This window comes from Oryctolagus cuniculus, chromosome 4, assembly GCF_964237555.1.
Source record: "Oryctolagus cuniculus chromosome 4, mOryCun1.1, whole genome shotgun sequence".
Lineage (NCBI taxonomy): Eukaryota > Metazoa > Chordata > Mammalia > Lagomorpha > Leporidae > Oryctolagus > Oryctolagus cuniculus.
In genome coordinates this window covers 80819759-80844865 of record NC_091435.1, presented here as the reverse complement: position 1 = coordinate 80844865, position 25107 = coordinate 80819759, and the positions used below count along the sequence as shown (strand labels likewise).

General features: G+C 50.7%; 1 protein-coding gene across 32 annotated transcripts in view; it reads right to left on the bottom strand.

The window, feature by feature from the left end:
- The window catches only part of KALRN (kalirin RhoGEF kinase), a 783799-nt gene that overhangs the window by 127882 nt on the left and 630810 nt on the right, over positions 1-25107 (bottom strand). For 2 of the 32 annotated variants that reach the window (XM_008266780.4, XM_017347044.3), the window contains exon 1: positions 3593-4420. The exons of 25 other annotated variants lie outside the window; for them this stretch is intronic. In XM_008266780.4, coding sequence (XP_008265002.2) covers positions 3593-3677 — 85 coding nt within the window. In that variant the 5' untranslated portion in view covers positions 3678-4420. Of the gene's footprint in view, positions 1-3592; positions 4421-25107 lie in introns of those variants that run through there. 5 more of the 32 variants (XM_017347048.3, XM_017347051.3, XM_017347047.3 and 2 more) reach the window with 4 other exon arrangements.

Here is a 25107-nt window from a genome sequence, read left to right as displayed (position 1 = left end):
TGAAGGATTCTGGGAAAAGGTAGGAGAAGAAGAGAGAATTATACATGAGGATGGCTTTTGATACCCTTTGAACACCCACAACCCTTACCCACACCTCCATGGCACAGAGTCAGGCAGGAACCTAACTACCAATGCTGTGAAAGGACCTGGGAGGGGCCAGTACTGTGGCATAGCGGATAAAGCCACCACCTGCAGCGCCGCATCCCTTGTGGGCACTGGTTCCAGTCCCAGTTGCTGCACTTCCAATCCAGCTCTTGCTATGGCCTGGGAAAGCAGTGCAGGATGGCCCAAGTCCTTGGGCCCCTGCACCTGCGTGGGACACCCAGAGGAAGTTCCTGGCTCCTAGCTTTGGATTGGCACAGCTCTGGCCATTGTGGCCATCTGGGGAGTAAACCAGCGGATGGAAGGTCTCTCTCCCTCTCTCTCTCTCTCTCTTTGCCTCTGCCTTTGCCTCTCTGTAACTCTGCCTTTCAAATAAATAAATATTTAATAATAAAAAAAAGGACCCTGGGAACACCTCTTCCCAGTGAACCTTCCAGCTTGGGTAAGTCACCAACCCCTACTCCTCCCCTCTGGGATGCTCACCCTGCTGAACCATGTCAGTCTCGAAGGAAAGACACACTGGCACAGGGGCTGCCGTGCAGGACACGGATACCGCAGTAAATAAGTAGACATAAAATCCATGCGACAGAGAAGCAGAGAAGCACAGTAAGGAGAAAAAGCACTCAAGGTGGTACTTTGTCTACATATCCAGTGATAATTACAAGGTGACTACAAAATTAAAGACTCTAAAATTGCTTTGCCCTTAAAGGTCAGAAAAATCTCCAGGTTCCTGGATATAAGAAGTCACAAATTCCAGGGCAACACATAACTTAGCAACTTCCATGGTAATGTGAAATCCTTTTTGTCTCTGTGAAACAAGTTTCTTTTTTTTTTTTCCTAAATTATTTAATTACAAGGAGAGAGAAACAGAGAGAAAGAGAGGGATCTCCTATCTGCTGGTTCACTCCCCAAATGGCTACAACACCTAGGGCTGCAGCAGAAGGTTAGAAACTTAGAAACTTAATCTAGGTCTCCCACATGGGTGGCAGGGACCCAAGTACTTGAGCCATCACCTTCTGCCTCCCAGGGTGCACATCAGCAGGAAGCTGGAATTGGAGTGGAGCCAGGTGTGGAACCCAGGAACTGCTCCGTGGGAGGTATCTGCACCTCTAGGCCCAACAAATTGTTCTTCAAAAGTTTTAACTCCTGAAGACGTCTCCAGAACTGACCTATTTGTTCAGGCCAGAGGACAGTCTAACTGGCCAAGGCAATCCCAAAACTCCTTACAGGGTGATGTCCATGATTTATCACCCTGCAGACGCATGCAAGCCACTACCTCATACTGGGTCGCTTTTCACTTTCAAAAAAAGGCAGTTATAAACGTACTGGCCGCCATTCTTCCTTCTCACCTCATCTCTCTTTTTTCCTTACTATAATTTTCAGTTTTCTACATACCACTGGGCAAGGCCCCTGGACGAAAGAATCTCCACAGTGGGTTCAGCCCTGGAGCTTCAGAGTGGAGCTACTCGGGCAGCAGGGAGAGCCAAGTTCTCTCCCGGCAGCCCTTCAGCTGTAGTGAGTCGGTGAGACCAGAGAAACTGGTTTCCCTGGGAGGGAGGCAGCGGTTCCCTGCTGTGCATGGCCTCCTGGCCTCACCCCGCCCTTCTCAGGGTTGCTGTTGGGCAAACCTCTCCCTATTGAGTCCTGGGGCTCCCGGCAAGCACTCAGGTTCAACCGAGGCCTTAGCTTTTCACTCCTTCTGAATGGATGCCTGCAGGCCAAGTGGAGACCCCCATCTCTCTTTTCAGAGCTAGCTTGGGGGTGGTGGAAGAGGGTAGGGTCCCAAGGTGATGGCTCAGCATCTCAGTCTCCATCAGTGTGCCCAGCCCCCACCCTGTTCCTCAGACTTGAGACCGTTTTCCATCTGCAGGTGTTTCAGATCCAGGAAAGAGGAAGGAGGAGAATGAGAGATGGCAAAGAGTCACCCCCTTCTCCCCCCCCACTGCCTGTCCCTTTTATGCTGCTTTGGTGACTCGGACATTTTGCCTCTAGCCGAGGGCTCCTAGTCTTCCAGTCCCCAGGCGGGAGGCGCCAGTCCCCTCCCCTGCACCACAGCGGGTGGGACAGCCAAGGCAATTCACAAACAAAGCTGGGAAAGACCCCTGGGAGAATCACCCAGTAGGGAAGCGCGGCTACCGCACATCTGGACTCAAGGAGGCAGCTGCAGGGGCTTCGGATAAACACAGCCCAGTCCCCCACATTCCACCCCGACCGGAAACGGACTCCAAGAAATCCTGCTGGAAACCCTGCACGGAGAAAGCAGCAAACCCACCCACTCAGATTCCCGAAGGCCATTTCCGGCTTCCTCCCCTCTCCAATGCCCCCTTCTTTCAGTTCCCAGCCTTGCTTCTGAATCTTGGGAACCAGGCTTGGAGGGTCCCGGGTGCCCTGTCTGCCTTGCAGCGCTGGACACCAGTATGTCCAGGCTGTCCTAATTAACGCAGGGACCGAGAGGCTCTAATGCTGGGATTAGGAACCTTAATGACCTGCATTAAGGTCCTACAGATTTAATTAGTTTTCCTAGCAGTGGACAGCATTTGTCTGGGCTGTGTTGTGTGGATGTCACAGAGGATGGTGAAGGGTCGCTTGGATGAAGTTTATTCACCCGTACTCAAAGGTTTATGGGGATTTTGGGTGGAGGAGGACCCCTCCCCCAGCACTGTAAATGGGGGGTGAAGGCTAGACTCAATAGGTGGGATTTACAAAAGAGCAAATGTCACAGAGAGGGCTCTGTCCTCACTTCCAGCCACACCCGGCTTTCCTCCCCCTACTCTCCCAGCTGCAGTGTTGGGGTGAGGTGAGCGGTGCTAGGGACGGCTGCTCTGGCTAGGAAGGTCGCGATTTCTTTCTCAGGAGAGGCCACACAGTTGTGATCTTTCTCACCCTCCTGTTTTGTAGGCTGCTTGGGGAGAAATCGGTTACTTCCTGCATGTCTCAACAACATTAAAATTAGCAGAATAATTAAATACAGTCCTAATTGGGTACAAGGAGAGTTCTTGGTTAATTAACGAGCTCCAGTTCAGAGCTGTAAATCCACGCTGGCCTGAGAAAGCCCAGGCAGAGATCCGAGCGCTCCTGTCCCATAAGAAAATTGTCCCTTGGCAAAAATAGTTCCTGGCGTAAAGGCAAGTGTCAAACACATTCCTACAGGCACGAGTCATACGTTAATCCCGCGGCTGAGATTCCGATGTCAATGAGCAGCGAAGGGACACCCGCAGCTCTGGTCCCCCTCCCCACCCCCCAGCAGGCCGGCACCCGGGCATCCGAAGTCGCTGGCAAGTAACTGAGTTCCCAACTGCAGCTCCGCATCCAAGCCCTCGTCTCCCGGAGACAGAGCGCCAGCAAGCGCGCGCTGCCCGGAAGACTGGGGGAAGCCCGCCGTTCCCCCCGCCAGTCCCGCGCCCCTGTCGCCCCCAGCCCGCCCTCTCTCCCCTGCGTGCAGCCCCACCGGTACCGCGGGGAGGAGGCAGCCACGCCGACAGCCCCTCACCTCTGCACGGGAAGCAGCAGCAGCACTTAGCCAAGAACCAGCCCAGAGAGGGACCGCGGGTGTAAGGCCGGTCGCCGCTCTTCATGCTGCCGCGCGGCCCCAGGGCTCCCGCATGGCACGGGGCGCTAGCCGGGAACAAGGGCGCAGTGGAGAAAACTTCAGCGTCGCCGCCGCTGCCGCCGGGGAGCCAGCTGCCGCCCGCGCCCCCGGCTGTCCAGTGCCGGCTGGGTAGCCGCGGCTCCGACTTACTGGGCGCCAGAGCCACCTTGCGGAGGCGGGCAGGGCGGCCAGGGGCGGAGCTCCGAGTCCAGCTGTGGGCTGCAGCCCGGGGCCCGAGCGACGGCTGTGATCGTGCGCATCCGCCTACGGATGCGGGGAGCCTGGTGGTCGCAAAGCCGCGGGAACACGGTAACTGCTGCTGCTGCCGTATGCCGCTGGCTCCCCACAAAGTCCATCACAGTCAGGTTGGGTTGAAAATACACGACTAAGCGAGACAGGTGGGAGAGGAGCGGACTGGGACTCGGTAAAGTAAGGGCTTTTCTCTCCAGCAGGGGCTCAGCCCTCTGCACAGAGGCAGCGACGCGCCCCGCCCCTCAGGCTTACTAAAAAAACGAGGATAGCGCCTTACAGAAATGGGCGAATAGCAGCTCTCCAACTTCACTGAAGTCGTGCAAAAGCACCGTGGGCTTGGCACTATAAAACCAAAGCTCAAAGCTCAATTTTGCTGCCTTTGAGCTGTTTGACCTCAGGCAAGTCACTTCACCTTTGATCTTAAGTTTCCTCATTAAGAAGAAAAAAGAACTCCTCCACACAGGAGTACAGGATTGCAAACAGAACTTTAGAAGACATGTCATGGACATACCTGCGGCAGAAGTGACGTTTAACAGTTCCGGGTGAATGAATGCCTCAGGAACTCCCAGGGCCTGACCTCCGGTGGAAGAATTCCACTGCCATCCTCTCCCAGATACACCCAGTGGATCTACCCTCCCTATACTCGCATCCCTACCCTTTCTTCTTTAAGTCTTCCCCATGTTTCGCCGCTACGCTTACTTTCCACAAGCCCCCCCCCCCCCCAAGTCCACCTGGACCACTAGACTCCCATGAGCCACTGCGTGGCTCACCCACAGGCATCTCTCCCGCTTCCTTGCGTCCAGCTTGAGGGGAGAGGGCCTGCTGGAAACACAGCTATCATAGTCATCAGGAAGTTTGGGAGAAACAGGAGGTGGGTCACTCGGGTAACCCATTGCCCCCAGGGGACAGAGCTTTCAGGAGCCACCAGGTGTGGGGGGCTTCCTTTCACTGTCTGAGCCCTGCTTGGGTTTGTGCCCGCGGCATCTGCCGTGCAGTTCACATGCAGGAGCTGCTGGGTCAGTGACAGTACCACAATGTCCTGAGTCACAATAGCGAACCTGCACAGAGGACTTAAGGGTGCTGAGCAAAAAACGCGTACTAAACAGGGCTCCCTGCTACATTTGAGGAAACCAAGTGAATGAAGTACGATGGGATCTCAATGGTTTGACTTTAAAGAAAAACACTAAAAAGCTTCCCCCCAAAGGTACGGTGGGACCTCAAGTCAGAGGAAACCTTCCCTTCCACCACTGCCAAGTCCCTGACAGCCTCTGTGGTGAGAAGCGCCAGAGACTGTCCTGCTGAGCAGGGACTGTGTCCCTGGTGCTCCTTCTGCCACATCGGGAAATGGAGACGTCCAAGTGCAGCCTGTTCCTGTGGCCCACTCCCAAGACCCCTGACTCACGGACCATCCTGCTGGTCAGTCTCATCGTGCTGCCTGGCACTACCCAGGGTTCTTAATCCCCTGCGATAATCCTGGGGCCCAGGTTCCCGTTCTGACTCCCAGCAACACTCCTGTTTAATTTTATCACCGAGGACAACACTCGTCTCGTTTTTCTTAAGAGCCCAGATTAAAAAATGCCCTGTTTGCTCGGCCCTTCTGGAAGTTCACTGCATCTTCTCATGCTCCACAGTTTGGGTACTGTGGTTCAAGCATCAGCATTTGCTCTGTACCCTATTCGCCTCTCGTGGCCCTTTTTGAGCATCCTGATAGTAGTTCAAGCTGCTTCAGAATTCCTTGGTGAGTAATCAGGTCCTTTTTTTTTTTTTTTTTTTTTTTTAACTTAAATCTTCCTTCTGGGTCTTTGTGTTTGGGTGACACTGGATCACTTTTCTGTCACAGTTCTTTGCCAGGGGTGGATGTCATCATCTTGCAGGAGCTGGCTTCCGTTAAATGCTGGAGGAATACTCAGCCATTATTTCAGAGATCAGAGAACCTGCAGACTCTCACGTAGGCCTGGACATACAGAAGGGACCCATCAGGCGTGTTCCCACCCGTCCTTCTAATCCAGAAATCCGTCCTACTCTCAGCTTAAAGGCAGAAAACCCATTGGAAGATCTCTGCACCCTAAGCTGACAGGGTCAGCACATTTTTGGTTATGTTAGAGACTAGCTCTGGGGTTAGATACTGATAAGCCAAGTGTCCCACTACCATCCTCACGTGCTTTCCAGAACGAGACTAGCCAATGTCTACAATCTGACAAGGACGTCTGAATACCATTGGGATGTTAACTGATTCCAGATTTATTCATCAATTTAGCACATGCTTATTTTAAGTGCCTACTATGTGCAGGCTGTGTTCTAGGCACTGGGTCTACATTAGTGAACAAAACCAATTCTAGTCCTTATAGAACTAGCACTAGGATAGTGTCACCAAGGATAAGAAAGGAAAGTGAATCGATGTCAGATAAATGATCAGGTTTATTGGGGCAGGTGTTGTGGTGCAGTGGGTTAGGCTGCCGCTTGGGATGCCTGCATCCTGTATTGGAGTGCCTGGACTTGTCTCATCTCCACTTCTGATCCAGTTTTCCTGCTTATGCAACCTGGGAGGCAGAGGGTGATGGCTCAAGTGCTTGGGCCCCTACCACTCACATGGGAGAGCAGGATAGAATTTTGGGCTTCTGGCTTCAGTCTGTCCCATCCCTGGCTACTGTGGACATTTGGAGAGTGAACAAGCAGATGGAATCTCTCTTGCGTGCTTTTTTTTTTTTTTTTTTAAAGATTTATCTATTTATTTGAAAGGCGGAGGTACAGAGAGGCAGAGAGGCAGAGAGAGAGAGAGAGAGAGAGAGGTCTTCCATCTGCTGATTCACTTCCCAGATGGCTGCAATGGCTGGAGCTGCTCTGATCCGAAGCCAGAAGCCAGGAGCTTCCTCTGGATCTCCCACGCAGGTGCAAGGACCCAAGGACTTGGGCCATCCTGCACTGCTTTCCCAGGCCATAGCAGAGAGCTGGATTGGAAGTGGAGCAACCAGGTCCCGAACCAGTACCCGTATATGGGATGCCCAAACTGCAGATAGTGGGACCCCCTCCTTTTTTCTTTCTCTTTCAAGTCAATGAAAATAAACATCTGAGATGATAAAATTAAGAAAACAGGCACCTAGATCTTTTAGCCTGTATCCAGATGTTTTAAGTTCATGTTTTGAAGAAAATTTAGGAGAGGTGGTAAAAGGCAATTGTTTTTTAAACACTGGTACTAAAGGAAAGCTTTTTAAAATTCTAGGCATATTTTTCAGATTCCTCAGTGATTCCAGAGTGGAAGCAAGTTTGAGAACTACTGCAGCTGGGCATCAGTGGTTTTAAATTTTTATTTATTTGTGTGTGTGTGTGTGTGAGAGAGAGAGAGAGAGAGAGAAGAGTACTTTCATTGTCTGACTCAGTCCCCAAATGCCCACAATGGATGGGGCTAGGAGAGATCAAAGTGGGGGACTCAAGCCAGGTTTCCCATGTGGGTGGCAGGGGCCCAACTGCCACCCATCACCTGCTGCCTCTCAGGAAATGCACCTGTTGGAAGCTGGAATTAAGAACAGTTCAGGACACGAATTCAGGCACTCCAAAATGAGATGTGGGTCTTTCCAATGGTGTCCTAACCTGTTGGACAAATGCCCACCCTGGCATTAGTATAGTTTGAAAAGTTTCCTGGGTGTCCGTATTATGCAGCATTGTTTGAGAATCACTGGTATGGCAAGGTGGTGGTGGTGGGGTGTTAAAACTCAGATTATTTGGCTCTGATTTAGTAAGTCTGGGGTGGGACCTGAGACATCGCATGGCTACAAGTTCCCTGGTGGTGCTGTTGTGTGATACAGGGACCACACTTTGAGAACCAGTCATGGAGTCATCTTCCCTGCCTATTCACCATCCATGCTTTCTCTATTTTGTAATCCCACCCTTACTCTTCGGTGAGGATCCAGCCTCCTCGATTTTCAGACCATGATTTGGGGTGTGGTTGACATCTTTCCCTGTCCACCCTCTGCTTCAATGATGAGCCCGTGACCTGGGCTTGGCCAGTCACAGAGACTGGTTCAGACTTATCACATGACCCATTTTCAGGCAACAAGCATGAATGGTGAGACCTTACTTAGCAGACACCAGTGGGAAAACAGCAACCTCTTTCCATAAGATTATAACTCCATATATGGAGTTATAACTGGAGTCAGATTGTTAGAATGTTGGTCTAAAGCAGCTGGAGGCAACTTGTCATAACCAGGTAGGAAGAGGAATGAGGCTAACACACAGGAACAAGGTTTCTAGTATTATCATAACTAAATAGGCTTTTCTCAAAAGCCTCACCTCTCCCCAGACTTGTGCTTCCCAATATTCTTCTTTCTGTGTAAGTCACCTGAATGTCTATAATTTCAGGATTTTCAAGCCCTTTCCACCCACTCCCGAAGTGCAGGCTAAAACACCTGAGCAACACCGATGTCTTTAGAGAGTTCTTCATTTCCCAGCAGGTGGCTGAGTCTCATTCTTGTTTTTGGCAGTATTTTTCTTCTGCAATGCCTACAGTTTAAGCCTATTTTTTCATGAACTGGGTTTACTACCTACCTATGAGTCCATTTCATGTCTCACCCCCATTTCCCACAACAGTGAGCCCCAAAGACTTAGTTTCAGCCTGCAGCCATGCTGGGCCAGGTACACTACAGTGCAGGCCTTGGAGACTCACTGCCTATCTCCCTGGTTAGCTCCAGCTGTCAGTAACACTGGATCAGGACCTCTGGTGTGTGTCCTTTCCATCCACAGACAGGTGTCTGCTTTTCCCGTCATGATGCTCAGTCTCTTCAGGGTCACAGGGACAGAGAGTTTCTAAATGGCAATACCTCTTCCCGTTTCAGAGTGAGCGCCCAGGCCAGGGACATGAGGAATAGCCACAGTGCCCCAACGTGGGCCTTGAGACTCACGGGAGAGCCTTCTCACTGTGACCAGTGCAGTATGGCTTTTTTTTTTTTTTTTTTTTTTTTTTTTTTTTTTTTTTGACAGGCAGAGTGGACAGTGAGAGAGAGAGACAGAGAGAGAAAGGTCTTCCTTTGCCGTTGGTTCACCCTCCAATGGCCGCCGCTGCAGCCGGCGCACCGCGCTGATCCTGGCAGGAGCCAGGAGCCAGGTGCTTTTCCTGGTCTCCCATGGGGTGCAGGGCCCAAGCACCTGGGCCATCCTCCACTGCACTCCCTGGCCATAGCAGAGAGCTGGCCTGGAAGAGGGGCAACCGGGACAGAATCCGGCGCCCCAACCGGGACTAGAACCCGGTGTGCCGGCGCCGCAAGGTGGAGGATTAGCCTATTGAGCCACGGCGCCGGCAGTATGGCTTTTCTAGAACACCCCTCATCCCTGCAGTGGCTCACAGGCTTAGCGGGAGCTGTGGCATGGGTCCCTGCTTGCCTGGTCCCCACGCCCTCCCCTTTCCCAGCAGGGCTGTCACCTGGAGCACTCACTCCTAGATTTTCCTCTCTAGTTTTTCTCGAGCTCTGCAGGGAATTTCATTTATTTATTTATTTTGACAGGCAGAGTGGATAGTGAGACAGAGAGACAGAGAGAAAGGTCTTCCTTTTGCCGTTGGTTCACCCCTCAATGGCCGCCGCGGCCGGTGCGCTGCGGCTGGCGCATCGCGCTGATCTGAAGCCAGGAGCCAGGTGCTTCTCCTGGTCTTGCAGGGAATTTCCATGTGAGGTCAGGGCTGTAACCAATGGCCTTGGGTGCTTAAGCTGCCCCCTCTTCGGGGCGAATTTCCGCTTGACAAGGAGTGTTTAGGGAGCACCTGGACACACATGTTTCACCTTCTCAAACTCTGACCCCTGCTTCCTTGGCCAGCCCTTCTCTGGTTGCTAAGTGCATGTTCCTTAGTTCTTATCTTTCTGATGTGCATTAACAACCCATGAAGTGCCTGATTGCTGGTATCAGGATGGTTCGTCATTTTTCCCAAATTACCTAGTCCTGGTCTCCAAGCATGGCTGGCTCAAAACTCAGAGTTTCTTACAAAAGGTTTTTTGTTTTTTTGGTTTTTGAAAGGTAGAGGAGAGAAAGAGAGAGAGAAACAGAGAGATGAGAAATCTCCCATCCAGTGGCCGGCACTGTGGCATAGTGGGCTAAGCCTCTGCCTGCGGCACTGGCATCTCATATACACACTGGTTCTAGTTCTGGCGGCTCCTCTTCCCATCCAGCTCTCTGCTATGGCCTGGGAAAGCAGTGGAAGATGGTCTAAGTGCTTAGGCCCCTGTATCCACAAGGGAGACCCGGAAGAAACTCCTGGCATCTGGCTTCAGATCAGCCCAGCTCCAGCCATTGTGGCCAATGGATGGAAGGCCTTTCTCTCTCCCTCCCTCTCTCTCTGTAACTCTACCTTTCAAACAAATAAATAAAATCGTAAGAAGAAAATCTTATGAAGAAATCTCGATGCTGGTTCACTCCCCAAAAGACTGTAACAGCTGGGCCTAGGCTAGGCAGAAGCTAGGAGCCCAGAATTTAATCCAGGTCTCCCTTGTGGGTGGCAAGGACCCAAATATTTGAGCCATCACCTGCTACCTCCTAGGGTACAAATTAGCAGGAAGCTGGAGTCAGGATCAGAGCCTGGACTTGAACCCAGGCTCTCTGATATGGTCTGCAGGGATCCCAGGGCATCTTAACTGCTGTCTTCAAGTAGTCCGTGTTTGAACATCTACTATCTGTAAGTCACTAAGCTAACCCATATATGAGAATGTATATGGAAACTATAAATTGGATAAAGCTGCCCTATAATGTGGCTCTCTGCACCTGCCCACCTGATACCTGTCTGCTTCTTTCTGGCTGTCTCACTTAACCCATCAATCACCCTCTTTTTCTCAGGAAAACATCACTGATCACCCTCTGGCCTGAGTCAGGCCTGAGGCCGAGGTGGTCCACACAATACAGATGAAGATGTGGGATCACACGGAAGGGCACGGAGGCAGAGCCCCTGGCAGCCAGAACCGCTTCCTGCAGATCTGCACTGCATGGCTGTCTGAGCTCAGGAGGAGATGAGCTATTTATCAACATGAAAGATGGCTACAGCTGGAGTTGCTAAAAACAAACCACTCCAGGTTCTCTCCACTTCCAAAAACGTTTGCCTCTAAGTAGGTCAAAGTGTTCCCAAAGGAGGGCAGTGAGAAGTGCCAGTCTATCACTCTGTGTTTCCATTCAGCCAGGTTTATGATTGCTAAGTGTCCACTATAAGGGATGGTATTTTAATTCTGACTGCCATGGCCACCTGCCCTCCCACAGACAGAATGAGCAGCTGCAGCAGCATGTGGCTTCATGAGACCCTGTGAGGAGGTTTCTGAGGCATTAAATGGAAAGTAGATTAAAAAAAATGTTTACTTTCACCTACTTGAAAAGCAGAGCACGAGAGAAAGAGAGAAGGAAAGAGAGGGAGAGATCTTCCACCCACTGATTCACTTGCCCCAAATGCCTGCAATAGCCAGGGCTGGGCCAGGCTGAAGTCTGGAGCCAGGAACTCCATCCAGGTCTCCCATATGGGTGGCAAGGACCAAAGCACTTCAGCCATCACCTGCTGCCTCCTAGGAAGTATTGGCAGGAAGCTGGATAGGAAGCAGCAGAGCTGGGACTTGGACCAGCACTCCAGTATGGGACGCAAGTATCCCAGTGGCCGCCTAAACTGCTGTGCCACAACACGCATCCTGGGGAGTGTATATGCCTCGATGTACTCAGCTCAGTTTACTGAATATTTCCAACAACAGGAGGGTGCAGAAGATACTGCCTGTTCTCTTTCTCCGTTTTCTGCCATTCGAGATAAATGAGGCCCACGTGTCCCCAGAGAAGACCTACTCAGTCAGAACTCCTAGCATCAAAACATTATTCCCTGGTCTCATCTGTAGGCCTTCGTGCTGAAGCTTCGGCCAGTTTCCTCTACAGTTCCCAAGTGACGGTAAATGCCCGCGCTTGGTGTCCTTACAAACCAGAACCCTGCAAGGTCTTTGATAATGGTCCATGATTCATGCTCCTTCCTACAAATATTTACTGAGAACTTCTAATCTGCCAGCCACTTCTGGATGCTGAGGATAGAGCAATGAACAAAACAGACAAAATCCCTGTACTTTTGGGGGGAAGTAACAACTAATGATGAATGCAAGGAAAAGAAATAAAGCAGAGAAGAGGGTATACAGAGTGATGGGAGAGGGGGAGTTAGGGAAGTCTCTGATGAGGTGCCGGGAAGGAAGGCTAGCAGCGGGTCGCCCAGGTGTCCGAGGATCTGAAGTTCTCCAGGTAGAGGGAGCAACTGGCTGGGCCCTGGGGTGGGAACCACATGGGCTGGTGGGTGACAGCTCCATCAGGCTGCTGGTGAGGGGAGTGGCAGAATAACAGCACCCTCCACTCTGCCCAAGGATGTCCACACCCTAATTCCTATAGCCTGTGAATATCTTATCTTGTGTGGCAAAAGGGACTTTGCTGATGTGACTCAGTTAAGGACTTGGACATGGGGAGGTTATCTTGGAGTATCTGGGTGTGCATGATGCATTCACGGGGGTCCTTACAAAGCAGAGAGCCTCTCTCACTGTGGACCAAGGGAGACACGACTATGGAAGAGGATCAGGGAGAGCATAACATTGATGGCTTTGGAGGCAGAGGAATGGAACATGAGCCAAGGAATGTCTGTGGCCTCTAGAAGCAGAAAAAGAAGTAGCTTATCTTTTAGATAATGCAACTAGCCTTGATTTTAGCCCATGGAAACTCATGTTGGACTTCTGTCTGAGAGAACTGTAAGACAATAAGTAGTGTGTGTGTGTGAGAGGCAGAGAGCTCTCATCCACTGGTTCATTCCCCAAATGCCCACAAAGGCTGGGACTGGGCCAAGACTGCTCTAGGATCAGAGCAATGAGCCAGGAACATAACCCAGCTCTCCCATGTGGGGTGGTAGGAACCCAATTACTTTAGCCATCACTGCTGCCCTCAAGATGTCTATGGACAGACAGCTGGGATCTGGAGCTGGAGCTGGGAGTCAAACCCAGATACTCTGATATAGGATGCAGGCATCTTAACAGCTAGGCTGAATGCCTGCTCCCATCAGTGAGTTGTTGAAGTCCACCAAGTTCATGGTGCTTTGTTACAGCAGCAACAAGAAACAAACACATAGGAGACAAAGCCAGAGAACAGGCTCTGGGACAGGCCTTTGGAGCTTCTCTGCAGATGTAGAAAGGAGTTTGCTTTACTCAAGTGAGACGGGGACACTTGGAGCTGAGGAGGGTCTTCAGCTGGGGCCTCCTCCCTGCAGCTAAGAGCCAGCCATGGGAATGACCTATTTGCCCACTTGTAGGCAAAGGTAAGCATCCATACTTCCTGTGGCATCCAGGGCCATGTGGAGAGCAAAGCAAATGGGCATAACATCAGGAGGCAAGTTGGTGGCTGGGGACCATGGTCAGAAAATGAGACAACACGGTCTGACCAACCCAGTGTTACCACAAGGCCAAGGACCAAGGAAGGGGCAGGCTGTGCAAGGACTGCCTAGGGGGCAGAAGGCTGGCATTGAGAATGGCTGCAGTTGCAACCTGGAAGACTTCCCAAGCATCTGCAGGGTCTGAGTGAAGGCTGCAGTTCCCTTCCTACCCTGGTCCTCCCTCAGACACAAGCAGCGAGGCGGCCAGAGGAGGGTGCCCAGCACATCAGAATCCTGCTGCAGAGAGCACTCACAGCTGGGGCCTCTCAGGGCTGCCCTTGAAGGCCTTTCAGATGTTCCTGGGCAGACAGGGTGGGCACACCCCCAGCAGCTGGCACTGCGGCCAGGCCTTTTGCTCAAGCCCCATTCAGTGCCTGTCATTCCTGGGGCGCTGGGTTCCACTGGGGGAAAGTGGTTTCAGCTTAGCTAGCTCTGGGTAAGACAGAATCGCACACCTTCTCTTCGGGGGAACATTCTGTTTGCTGGGGGGACCTCCTCTCCACCAGCTCCCTCTTCTCAGAAAGCACACTCAGTGGCAGCCTTTCTTCTCTGAGGCTCCCATTTGAGAGCTCTGAGCTCCGTCAGCTGACCCTGGGGCTCCAAGGATCATGTTCAGGCCTCCTCCTCCCTCCCCTGTGGAGGATGAGGGGGGTCATCATACAGGGGATTTCACAGATCTGCAGTGAGCACCAGGGGCATGAAAATACACTGTTGACATTGGCACGTGGCCAAAGCTAAGTCCCAGCAGGCTGGTGACAAAAAGGAAAAACTCAGCTCTCCACAGAGGGTCCCCAGGAGGCCAGCTCCTTCCCTTGGCAGCCTGGGTCTTCTGTTGCTAAGTTCTCCTTGGAGGCAGCAGGACCCTGTGGGAACAGGGAGGAGGATGCCGCCTGGCCTCACAGGCTCCTATCTGCGACTTCCAAGCCATGCCCCTTTGTGTCCTAAACAATATCCGAACATCTCACCCAGAGCAAAGGTCTGAGGCACACCTTCCGACTGCCTGTTCTGCTCCCTTAAACAACAGTGTGGACTGCGTGGCACCTCCATCTCCCTCTTCATGAAGATGCATCCCGGAAGGGTTCCTAGTCTGTCATTTGGGGGCCACCCTAACATAGACAAGCAAGTGGAAGAAAGTCAGTTAGAAATAAAGAAGGCAATTTTCACAAAGCTTCGCACTACTCTTCTTTGATCTAAGAGTGAGTGAGACCCTCCTATGCCCGGCAGCACCTACAGTCTCAGCGCAGCCCTCCAGCTCACAGGGCAGCTCAGCTCCATGGGGCTGTGGTTGCAATGATGCCCCAGTGATCAGAATTAATAACTCAGAGAGCAGGTCTTTTCAAGGGGCATGGGGAGGGGAGGGGACGGCAAGCCAGGGAGAGAACTTCGAATTTTCTGCTTATGGCACATGTGGTTTCGGTCCTCTGAGGAGAAGGCAGAAGAGTTTGTAGAGGAGGATAAGCCATTTTTTTCTTGGGAAATTATCGTACTAGATATACCTGCTGTTGGTGGACTGGGGAAAGGGCTTAGAGTAGGCCAGGAATAGAGACTGCAGGAATGGAGAGAGCGCAGACTGGAGACCATTTAAGGCATCTGAAAAACCTGCACATGGAACTAAAACAGAACCTTGATCCCTTGAACAGCCCTGGTGAGGACTTGGGCTGGACACCCTGACTCAGCCCTACAGAAGTGCCAGAACTGGGATGCAGGGCAGGCAGGGGACTAGCACCAACTCGACACCTGTGCTGTGGCACACCTGGGCAGGGAAGTCCTCCACGGAAAGTGCTATTAACCCATTTGGTAGGCACTAAGTGTCTTGTCCAAGTTCATCAGCAAGAAGTGGCCCTTTTACTTAATATCAGAGCTCTTTTACTTAACATCACAGCTCTTGAGCCTCTTGGTGACTCTGTGAGATGGGAATTTTAAAACTGTATTCAAGAGCAAGAGTGACAGCAAGAGTGCATTCCTATCAGCTGGTTCACTCCCCAAACGCCTTCAACAACCAGGGCTGGGCCAGGCTGAACACAGGAGCTGGGAACTCAATACAGGTCTCTCTCATGGGTGGCTGGGACCCAACTACTTGAGGCATCACTGCAGCCTTCCAGGGTGTGCAATAGCAGAAAACTGGGATGGGAATCAGAGCCTGGACTCAAATCCAGACCCTCCAATATGGGATGCAGACTTCCTAAGCAGCGTCTTAACTGTTATGCCTAACACCTTCTCCAAAATAGGAGTTTTTATTGGTCTCCTTTTGCATATTTGTGGAAATAAAACCTAAGGCTGATTTTCCACTCAAAACAAGTAGTTTGGGGCTGGCACTGTGGCGCAGTGAGTAGAGCTGCTGCCTGCAGTGCTGGCATCCCATGTGGGCACCAGTTCGAGTCCCAGCTGCTCTACTTCCAATCCAACTCTCTGCTATGGTCTGGGAAGGCAGTGGAAGATGGCCCAAGTCCTTGAGCCCCTGCACCTGCGTGGGAGACCCGGAGGAGGCTCCTGGCTCCTGGCTTCGGATTATCCCAGCTCCAGCCTTTGCGGCCAATTGAGGAGTGAACCAGCGGATGGAAGACCTCTCTCTCTCTCTCTCTCTCTCTGCCTGTCCTTCTCTCTGTGTGTAACTCTGACTTTTTTTTTAATCTCTTTTTTCATCTCCCCACAGCATTTGCACCAATTTAGGTTTTTTTTTTTTTTTTTTTTTTTTGGACAGGCAGAGTTAGTGAGAGAGAGAGACCGAGAGAAAGGTCTTCCTTCCATTGTTTCAGCCCCCAAATAGCCGCTACGGCTGGCGCGCTGCGCCAATCCAAAGCCAGGAGCCAGGTGCTTCCTCTTGGTCTTCCATGCAGGTGCAGGGCCCAACCACTTGGGCCATCCTCCACTGCCTTCCTGAGCCACGGCAGAGAGCTGGACTGGAAGAGGAGCAACCGGGACAGAATCTGGTGCCCCAACCAGCACTAGAACCTGGGGTGCCGGTGCTGCAGGGGGAGGATTAGCCAAGTGAGCCGCGGCGCCGGCCAACTCTTTCAAATAAATAAATAAACAAATATACAAAAACACAATGAAAACACTACATCATGTTTTCTACACTTATTTAAAATAAAAGTGGTTTTTCATTCCACATCTTGTCCTCTTCCCAGCCCCTCTGGCTCCCTGAGAAAACACTTCCCTGTTTTCAGGAAGACTGGCCAGTACCTTTCTAAGGGAAAGACATTCGATTATAACACAGTAGGTTGAAGCATTAGAAATTGCTGATATTCAACCATTTTGATCACCAAAGTGGAAATCTCATGCAGTCCAGCCTAAGACACTGGACCCCAGAATGAATGTGTGGTAGATGCATTCAAGATAGGACACTTAAGTTCATTATTTTAGATCACCACAAGTACTCACTGATGTGGAGAGAGAACAGCAGGTAATTTTAGACATGGAGGGATCCTGAGGAAATTCAGGGAGCCATGGATGAAAGGCAATAAAAATGCTATTGGAGAGCAGACAGCAACACAAATGACTGTAGGGAACAGCCAGGAAAAAAAGCCCAGGTTGTTGAGAGCCCCTGAGTGGACAGTGCTTCCCTCTAAGTCCTGAGCCCAGAGAGGGCACTGGAGAAGAGGCCTGTGAGCGAGAGACCAGACAGTGCCCAGAGTCCAGGGGTGAAGCTGGACTGTGGGAGTTCCTAAACCCAGGGTGTTTACAGAGACTACTCAACCACAAGCACAAGTAGAACTCTAAGCAAGTTCAAATTGAATTTAATTAAAATGTTTTGCTCTGCTCGGCATTTAATAAAAGGATTTATGGAGAAATTGCTAGGCTCTTACACCTTAAGGCATCTAGTGCTATGTATGCAAGTCCTGTTACATTGTGGTAGTTAAGATCAGACTGCAAATGAGAGCAAGGGCTAGTGGAGCGGGGCTGGTGAGGGGAGAATAGAGGAGCAATGGGCAGTAAGTGTCTGCATTTCAGCACCAGGCATGAGGAATGTTCTAGTCTTTAGAACACACTAAAGCCCACAGGCTTCCTGCGGAAGGACGGAGGTCCCAGTCCCTGGGGTGCCTGGGTGATGTTTAGCCACCCACCTGCTGGTGACACTGCAGAAGCAGTTACTCTGCGAGAAGAGAGGATGAGCCAGAGACCAGCGCTCTTCCACTCTGAGACTGCATGAGCCAATATGCCATTCAACATAGGACAGAGGTGAGATGAAACCTCATCAAAGACCACTTTCACTCAATCATGAAGAGAGAAAGTTCCAATTCTTTTTTTTTTTTTTTTTTGACAGGCAGAGTGGACAGTGAGAAAGAGAGACAGAGAGAAAGGTCTTCCTTTTGCCGTTGGTTCACCCTCCAATGGCCGCCACGGCTGGCGCGCTGCGGCCGGCGCACCGCGCTGATCCGATGGCAGGAGCCAGGAGCCAGGTGCTTTTCCTGGTCTCCCATGGGGTGCAGGGCCCAAGCACCTGGGCCATCCTCCACTGCACTCCCGGGCCACAGCAGAGGGCTGGCCTGGAAGAGGGGCAACCGGGACAGAATCCGGCGCCCCGACCGGGACTAGAACCTGGTGTGCCGGCGCCGCTAGGCGGAGGATTAGCCTAGTGAGCCGCGGCGCCGGCCTAATTCTTTTTTAAATTCTGAAAAATGACTAGCAGCTGCTTTTAGAATCTCCATGAATACCTCTTCATCTATCCTTAAACACACATTTTTCAAGAAGTATCAACACTCAAGTCAATTACAGCATTTCTTATTCATGTTTTATCATGTTTTGGTGTTTCTCATCTACCGGTATTGTGATTTTAAAAAACACCTTACCACCACTTTTCATTGTAAACATACTATAATTTAGCTAAGCTATTATCAGATAAAATTGTGGGGCTAGCATGGAAAACTACTCTCACTCTCACTGATCATACTCTATATACTCTACAAGGGAGGGAGTTCTGAATTTTTCTTTCTTTTTTAAAGCATCATGGACAGATGGGTGATCAATGACCCTTGAGTTTTGTTAAAAAATGTTATTTTTTAAGATTTGTGTTTTTAAAAATTGCATTTGAAAGGCAGAGTGATAGAGGGAGGGGGAAAGAGTGAAAGGCGGAGAGAGGGAGAGAGTGAGAGGCGGAGAGAGGGAGAGAGGAAGAGAGAGAGAGAGAGAGATCTTCCATCTGCTAGTCCACTCCTCAATTGGCTACAATGACCAGGGCTGGGCCAGGCTGAAGCCAGGAGCCTAGAACTACATCCAGTGTCTCCCACATGGATGCAGAGGCCCAAGTATTTGGGCCATCACCACTGGTTTCCTAGGTGCATTAGCAGGGAGCTGAACTGAAAGTGGAGGTGCCGGTGGCTTAACCTGCTGCATCCCAGTGCCAGCTCTTAGTTCTGAATTTCAAGTGGCTACCTCACCTCTGGTATTACAGACACAATCTTGTATAAATGCAGTGGGAATATGAGCGAGCAAGCTGCACTTTGTAACATGTCACTTCATAACTGAAAGGAAGCATTCTGGGAATATTCACTCTCCAATTTTTTTTTAGCTTCTTACAGTGTTGGGCACTATGAAGTAATCTAGAAACTTGAGATTAGTTGCTCCCAATGCAGAATTATACTGAAATTGGAGGGCTCTCCTGGTAGCCAGAGGAGGCTGAAGTCTCTGAACTTCGTAGCAGAGGGAGCCTGAACTTTTTGGAATTTTGGTGCCTGGCAACAGAAAGTGCAGGGAGCTCATATCCTGGGAAAATCTGTTGGACAAGGCTGGACCAGCTCCAGGCGTTGGCTGGCCCCTATCAGAGCTGGACCAAGCTCAGCCTGCTGCCCAGCCCCAGCCTGGGACATCAGGAACTCTTGAGCAGGCAAAACACTCACAGGACAAAATTGTTAGTGATGGCTTCTCCTAGCCTTAGGGAGAGAAGCATCCGCAGCCAGAGGCGGGAGGCAGAGTGGGAGGGGTGTGCGAAGCCATCTGCCGAGGGGCTCCTGTTCCTGAAATGTTAAGGAGAGCGTGGGCTGAGGGAAGGATGAGCTAAAGTACCTGTCTCAACACCTTAAGACTTGGGAGGGCAGACAAGTAAAGTAAAGGACTTGGTTCTGCCACTTTTAACTTAAGTGACATTGAGCAAGTTACCTAGTCTAACACTCAGTTTCCTTGTTGAATGAGGGCAACATTATTGTTGTAGTAGTAAAGCACTGATCTAGAATCGGTCCATAGTAAGGGTCAGTAAGATGTTTTTGTGAGCCGCCTGCAAACTTCATATAAATCCTAAATGAACAGCATCACAGACTTGCTTCAGCATTCTCAGGCTCCAGAGCTCAAGCTTTGTCCATTGTTCTAGACCACCCTCCACTGCCTGAGTCCAGGTGGGTGGGACAGCAGAAATCGCCAGGAGAGCCCTAGGGAGAGGACTGCAGGGACTGCCATGGCCCCTGCCACTTTCCTCCCGCACACCTGCTGCCAGGGTCACAGTGATGCCCAGGGCTTGGCTTCACTAAGCAAAGAGGTGCTGCTTACGGCTTCTCCAGACCCTCGGCCCCAGGTGGGGAAGAGATCACACAGGAAAGAGAAATGGCACAGATGTCCTAGGTAGCTGGGCGGAGAAGAACCCAGACTGGTGTTTGGAGCTTGGGCAGAAGTAACCAGGACCAAGTTTTTCTTTTAGCACTCACCTTTATGCTGTTTTAGAGCACAGTTCAGTGGCATTAGGTACATTCACAGGGTTTTGTAACTGTCACCACCATCCTTGTCTAGAACTTTCTTCATCTTGTCAAACTGAAACTGGACCCATTAGAGGCCAGTCTCTCTCCCCCCATACCTGGAAGTCACCATTCCACTCTCTCTCTCTCTCTCTTTTTTTTTTTTTTTTGACAGGCAGAGTGGATAGTGAGAGAGAGAGACAGAGAAAGGTCTTCCTTTTGCCATTGGTTCACCCTCCAATGGCCGCCACAGCCGGCGCGCTGCGGCCGGCACACCGCGCTGATTCAAAGGCAGGAGCCAGGTGCTTCTCCTGGTCTCCCATGGGGCGCAGGGCCCAAGCACTTGGGCCATCCTCCACTGCACTCCTTGGCCACAGCAGAGAGCTGGCCTGGAAGAGGGGCAACTGGGACAGAATCCGGCGCCCCGACGAGGACTAGAACCCGGTGTGCTGGCGCCGCTAGGTGGAGGATTAGCCTATTAAGCCGTGGCCCCGGCCTCCACTCTCTCTTTATATAAAGTTGATGACTCAAAATATCCCATATAACAGAAATATTTCACTGAGCTTGATGTCCTCAAGGTTCATGTATGTTGTAGCATACGTCAGAGCTTCCTTTTATGGCTGAATCACATTCCTCTGTGTGTGTGTGTGTGTGTGTGTGTGTTTATCACATATTGTTTATCCACTCATCTGTTGCCAGACATTGAGGTTGCTGCCACCTTTTGGCTATTGTGAATAACGCTGCTATGAACATGGGTATACAGATACCTGTTCATGTCCCTGATTTCTGTTATTTTGGAAACATACCCAGAAGCAGAATTTTGGGATCACATGATAGGTAATTCTATTTTTAATTAAAAATTTATTTATGTATTTCAGAGACAGATTTTATATATCTTATATATAATATATATTATATATCTTGTACATATATAATATACATTGTATACATATATCTTACCTATATGTAATATATCATATATACTTAGCTCACTGGGTATATATGTCTTATCCATATATAATATATAATATCTACATCTATCTTTTTTCATTTTCAATTATCTTTATATACAGATCAATTTAGTATATATTAAGTAAAGATTTCAACAGTTTGCACCCACACAGAAACACACAGTGTAAAGTACTGTTTGAATACTAGTTATAGCATTAATTCACATTGTACAACACATTAAGGACAGAGATCCTACATGAGGAGTGAGTCACAGTGACTCCTGTTGTTAACTTAACAATTGACACTCTTGTTTATGGCATCAGTAATCACCCTAGGCTCTTGTCATGAGTTGCCAAGGCTATGGAAGCCTTTTGAGTTCACCAACTCTGATCTTATTTAGACAAGGTCATAGCCAAAGTGGAAGTTCTCCCCTCCCTTCAGAGAAAGGTACCTCCTTCTTTGTACATCTATCTTATATAAACCTCACTGGGTACTGCTGTCTCCTAGGGTCTGCATCAGCTGGAAGCTGGAATCAGGAGCAGAACTGGCACTTGAACCCAGGGACTTCAATATGGGATGTGGGCATCCAAAGTGGTGTCTTAAACCACTAGGCCAAATGCTCACTCCACTGTTTTTACTATTTTGAGGAGCTGCCAGACTGCTCTCCACAGTGGTTGCATCATTTTACATTCCCAATAGCAGTGCATAAGGATTCTCATTTCTGTACATCTTCATCAACTCTTGTTTTCTCTCTCTCTCTCTCTCTCTCTCTCTCTGTGTTATATAAAAGTCATCACGATGAGTGTGAAGTATAGTTCATGGTTTTGATTTGAACTTCCTTAGTAATTAGTGATATTACTTATCTTTTCATGTGCATATTGGCCATTTTTATATTGTCTTTGGAGAAATGTCTAGTCAACTCCTTTGTCCACTTGTTAAGCTGTTAAGCCAATTTTTTTGTTGTTGAGTTCCAAGAATTTTTTATTTAATCTAGATATCAACCTTTAACCCCTTCCAACGACTGTTAATTATTTCTTAAGCTTGACACTCTGTGGGTGCCAAGCCCATTAAACAGTGATTCTTGATCCTCACAGAACATAAAAATCACCAGAGAACTTAAAAACACACTGATGCTGGGGTAGGTGTTTAGCCTAGCAGTTAAAATGCCCACGTTGCATTCTGGCTTTTGTTTCCAGTTTCCTGTTAATGCAGACCCTGGGAGGCAGCAGTAAGGGCTCAAGTCACTGGGTTCCTGCCACCCACATGAGAGACCTGGATTGAGTTCCTGGCTCCCAGCTTTGATCTGGCCCAACCCTGTGTGGGGAGCAATCCGGACTGGACTGAGTTACTGGAATTAAGACTTATTCTATGCATCTGCTCTCCCACAATATGGTGCTGGGAGAGAAGTAAACAGCTTCCGCACAGCTGCCTCCAGTTCAACCAATAAACTGTAGGACTTGCTCCTGATTGGAGAGCAGCGTACTCGGCGTGTGGGCAGCCGAGTTAGGATTGGCGGAGGAGGACTATAAAGGAGGAAAGAGACGGCATGCACCAGGAACATCTAAGGGGAACATCTAAGGGGAACACCTGTGCAGCCCCCGAGAAGAGCCGGCTGGCGGTGTGCCGCTCCCCTGCGGAAGTGGGGAATGTGGCCAGGGGGAACTGCCCTTCCACGGAGGTGGAAGGGATAGTAGCCAACCCGGGAAGAACCGGCAGCAAACCTGGGGAGGGCCGAGCAGACGAAAGAACAGTGCAGGGTCCTGTGTCGTTCCTCCACGAAGAGGGGGAGCGACATAATGGTGCCGTGACTCGGATATGAAGCCTAGGCAGGGTTTAGTGTCGTTCCTCCACGAAGAGGGGGAGCGACATAATGGTGCCGTGACTCGGATAGGAAACCTAGGACGGATAGGAAACCTAGGAGGGAAGAAGTGGAAAATACCAGAGAGAGAGACTAGCAAACAGCCTAGGGAAAAGCTGGACGGAAAAGGTGCCGGAAGAAGCTATTGAAAGCCTAGGCATAGACTCGGATATGGACTGTGGGAAAGAAGTTAGGATTGAAAGCGAAAGTGAAAGCTTTCATAGACTCGGATGCGGACTATGGCGGGGAAGCTAGGAGACTGAAAGCGAAAGTGAAACCTGGAGGAGGCTTGGACTCGGATACGGACTGTGGGGAGTAGCCAGGAGAAATGAGAGGAATATTGTTGGAAGAAAACTTAAGGAAACATACCGGGTAGAGAAAAATGTTAGGGAGGATGAAGCCGCGAGTGCAGGCCGAGGCGGAGATATAAGCCACCTTGGAATTCTTCAAGTCACCCCGGGGAGCAAGAGGCGAAGATCTGGAACCAGAGGCAGAGACGTGGGCCGCCAGGTTGAAATTCGCCAGGTTAGTCCGGGGAACTTGGATTGAATGCCGGTGGTGGCGGAAACATTCGCGGAAGCCGCCGCGTGCAGAGAGAGCACGGGGCGTGAATAGATAGGGAACGCGGGGCTGGCGCGAGGCCGTGGTCCAGACGCGAAGGGGCGTGGAGACCGCGGAGTGTGCGCGCGAAGCCGAGCCGCGCAGAGCCGGGAGCCCGCCGGCGGGGCGAGGCGCCGGGAAGCCGCGCAGAGCCGTGAAGCTGCCGCGGGGCGAGGTGCCGAGAAGCAGCCTCGGGGCGAGCGCCGCCGGGAAGCCGCGGGGATAAAAGAAACAGAAGTTTAGAAGTAAAATGAGAGAAATAGGAATGCTGGAAGATAGAAGTAAAATGGGAGAAATAGGAATGCCCGGAGATAGAGAAATAGAGAAATAGAAAGGCCTCCCTACAACACTGCAATGTGAGAGCTTGGATTCGGTCTGCCTGATTAAGTGAGGCGATGAGCACCTGCGGGCGGCTAGCAGCTTATGCGCCGCAGGTCACCGAAGACAGGCACGAATTAACATCAGTAAGGCCTCCCCACAATACAGCAATTAGGAGGCTTGGATTCGGTCTGCCTGATTAAGGCGGTAAGCACCAGCAAGCAGCTCGACCAGAGTATGAGCTGCAGGTCACCGAAGATAGGCACGAACCAACACTAATAAGTCTCCCCCACAATACGGCAATGAGAAGGCTTGGATTCGGTTTGCCTGATTGTTAGGGCTTGTAAGCCCCTGCAGGCAGAGCAGAGCATGCGCTGCAGGGCACCGAACACAGGCACGCATCAGCGCCTAAAAACCTCCTCACAACATGGCGAAGAGAGGACCCGGATTCGGTTTGCCTGATTGATAGGACTTGTAAGAACCTGTGGCAACTCTAGCAAGCAGAGCAGAGTGTGTGCCGCGGGACACCGAAGACAGGCGCGTATCAACGCCAAAAAAATAAAAAGAAAGGGGGATCTGTGGGGAGCAATCCGGACTGGACTGAGTTACTGGAATTAAGACTTATTCTATGCATCTGCTCTCCCACAATATGGCGCTGGGAGAGAAGTAAACAGCTTCCGCACAGCTGCCTCCAGTTCAACCAATAAACTGTAGGACTTGCTCCTGATTAGAGAGCAGCGTACTCGGCGTGTGGGCAGCCGAGTTAGGATTGGCGGAGGAGGACTATAAAGGAGGAGAGAGACGGCAAGCACCAGGAACATCTAAGGGGAACATCTAAGGGGAACACCTGTGCAGCCCCCGAGAAGAGCCGGCCGGCGGTGTGCCGCTCCCCTGCGGAAGTGGGGAATGTGGCCAGGGGGAACTGCCCTTCCACGGAGGTGGAAGGGATAGTAGCCAACCCGGGAAGAACCGGCAGCAAACCCGGGGAGGGCCGAGCAGACGAAAGAACAGTGCAGGGTCCTGTGTCGTTCCTCCACGAAGAGGGGGAGCGACATAATGGTGCCGTGACTCGGATATGAAGCCTAGGCAGGGTTTAGTGTCGTTCCTCCACGAAGAGGGGGAGCGACACCCTGGCTGTTGCAGACACTTGAAGAGTGAGCCACAAGATTGTGTCTTTTTCTCTCTTTCTGTCTGCTTTTCTCCTCTCTCTCTCTTTCAAATAAATTACATACATAAGGCAAAATAAAACAAACATATTAATGTGCAGGCCCTTGTGGGCTCTGAATTAATTGGTGTGGGGTAGGGTAGGGAGCATCAGTGTTTTAAAAACTTTCCTCTAGGGGCAGGCACTTGGCATTATGCCCATGTCCCATGTTGC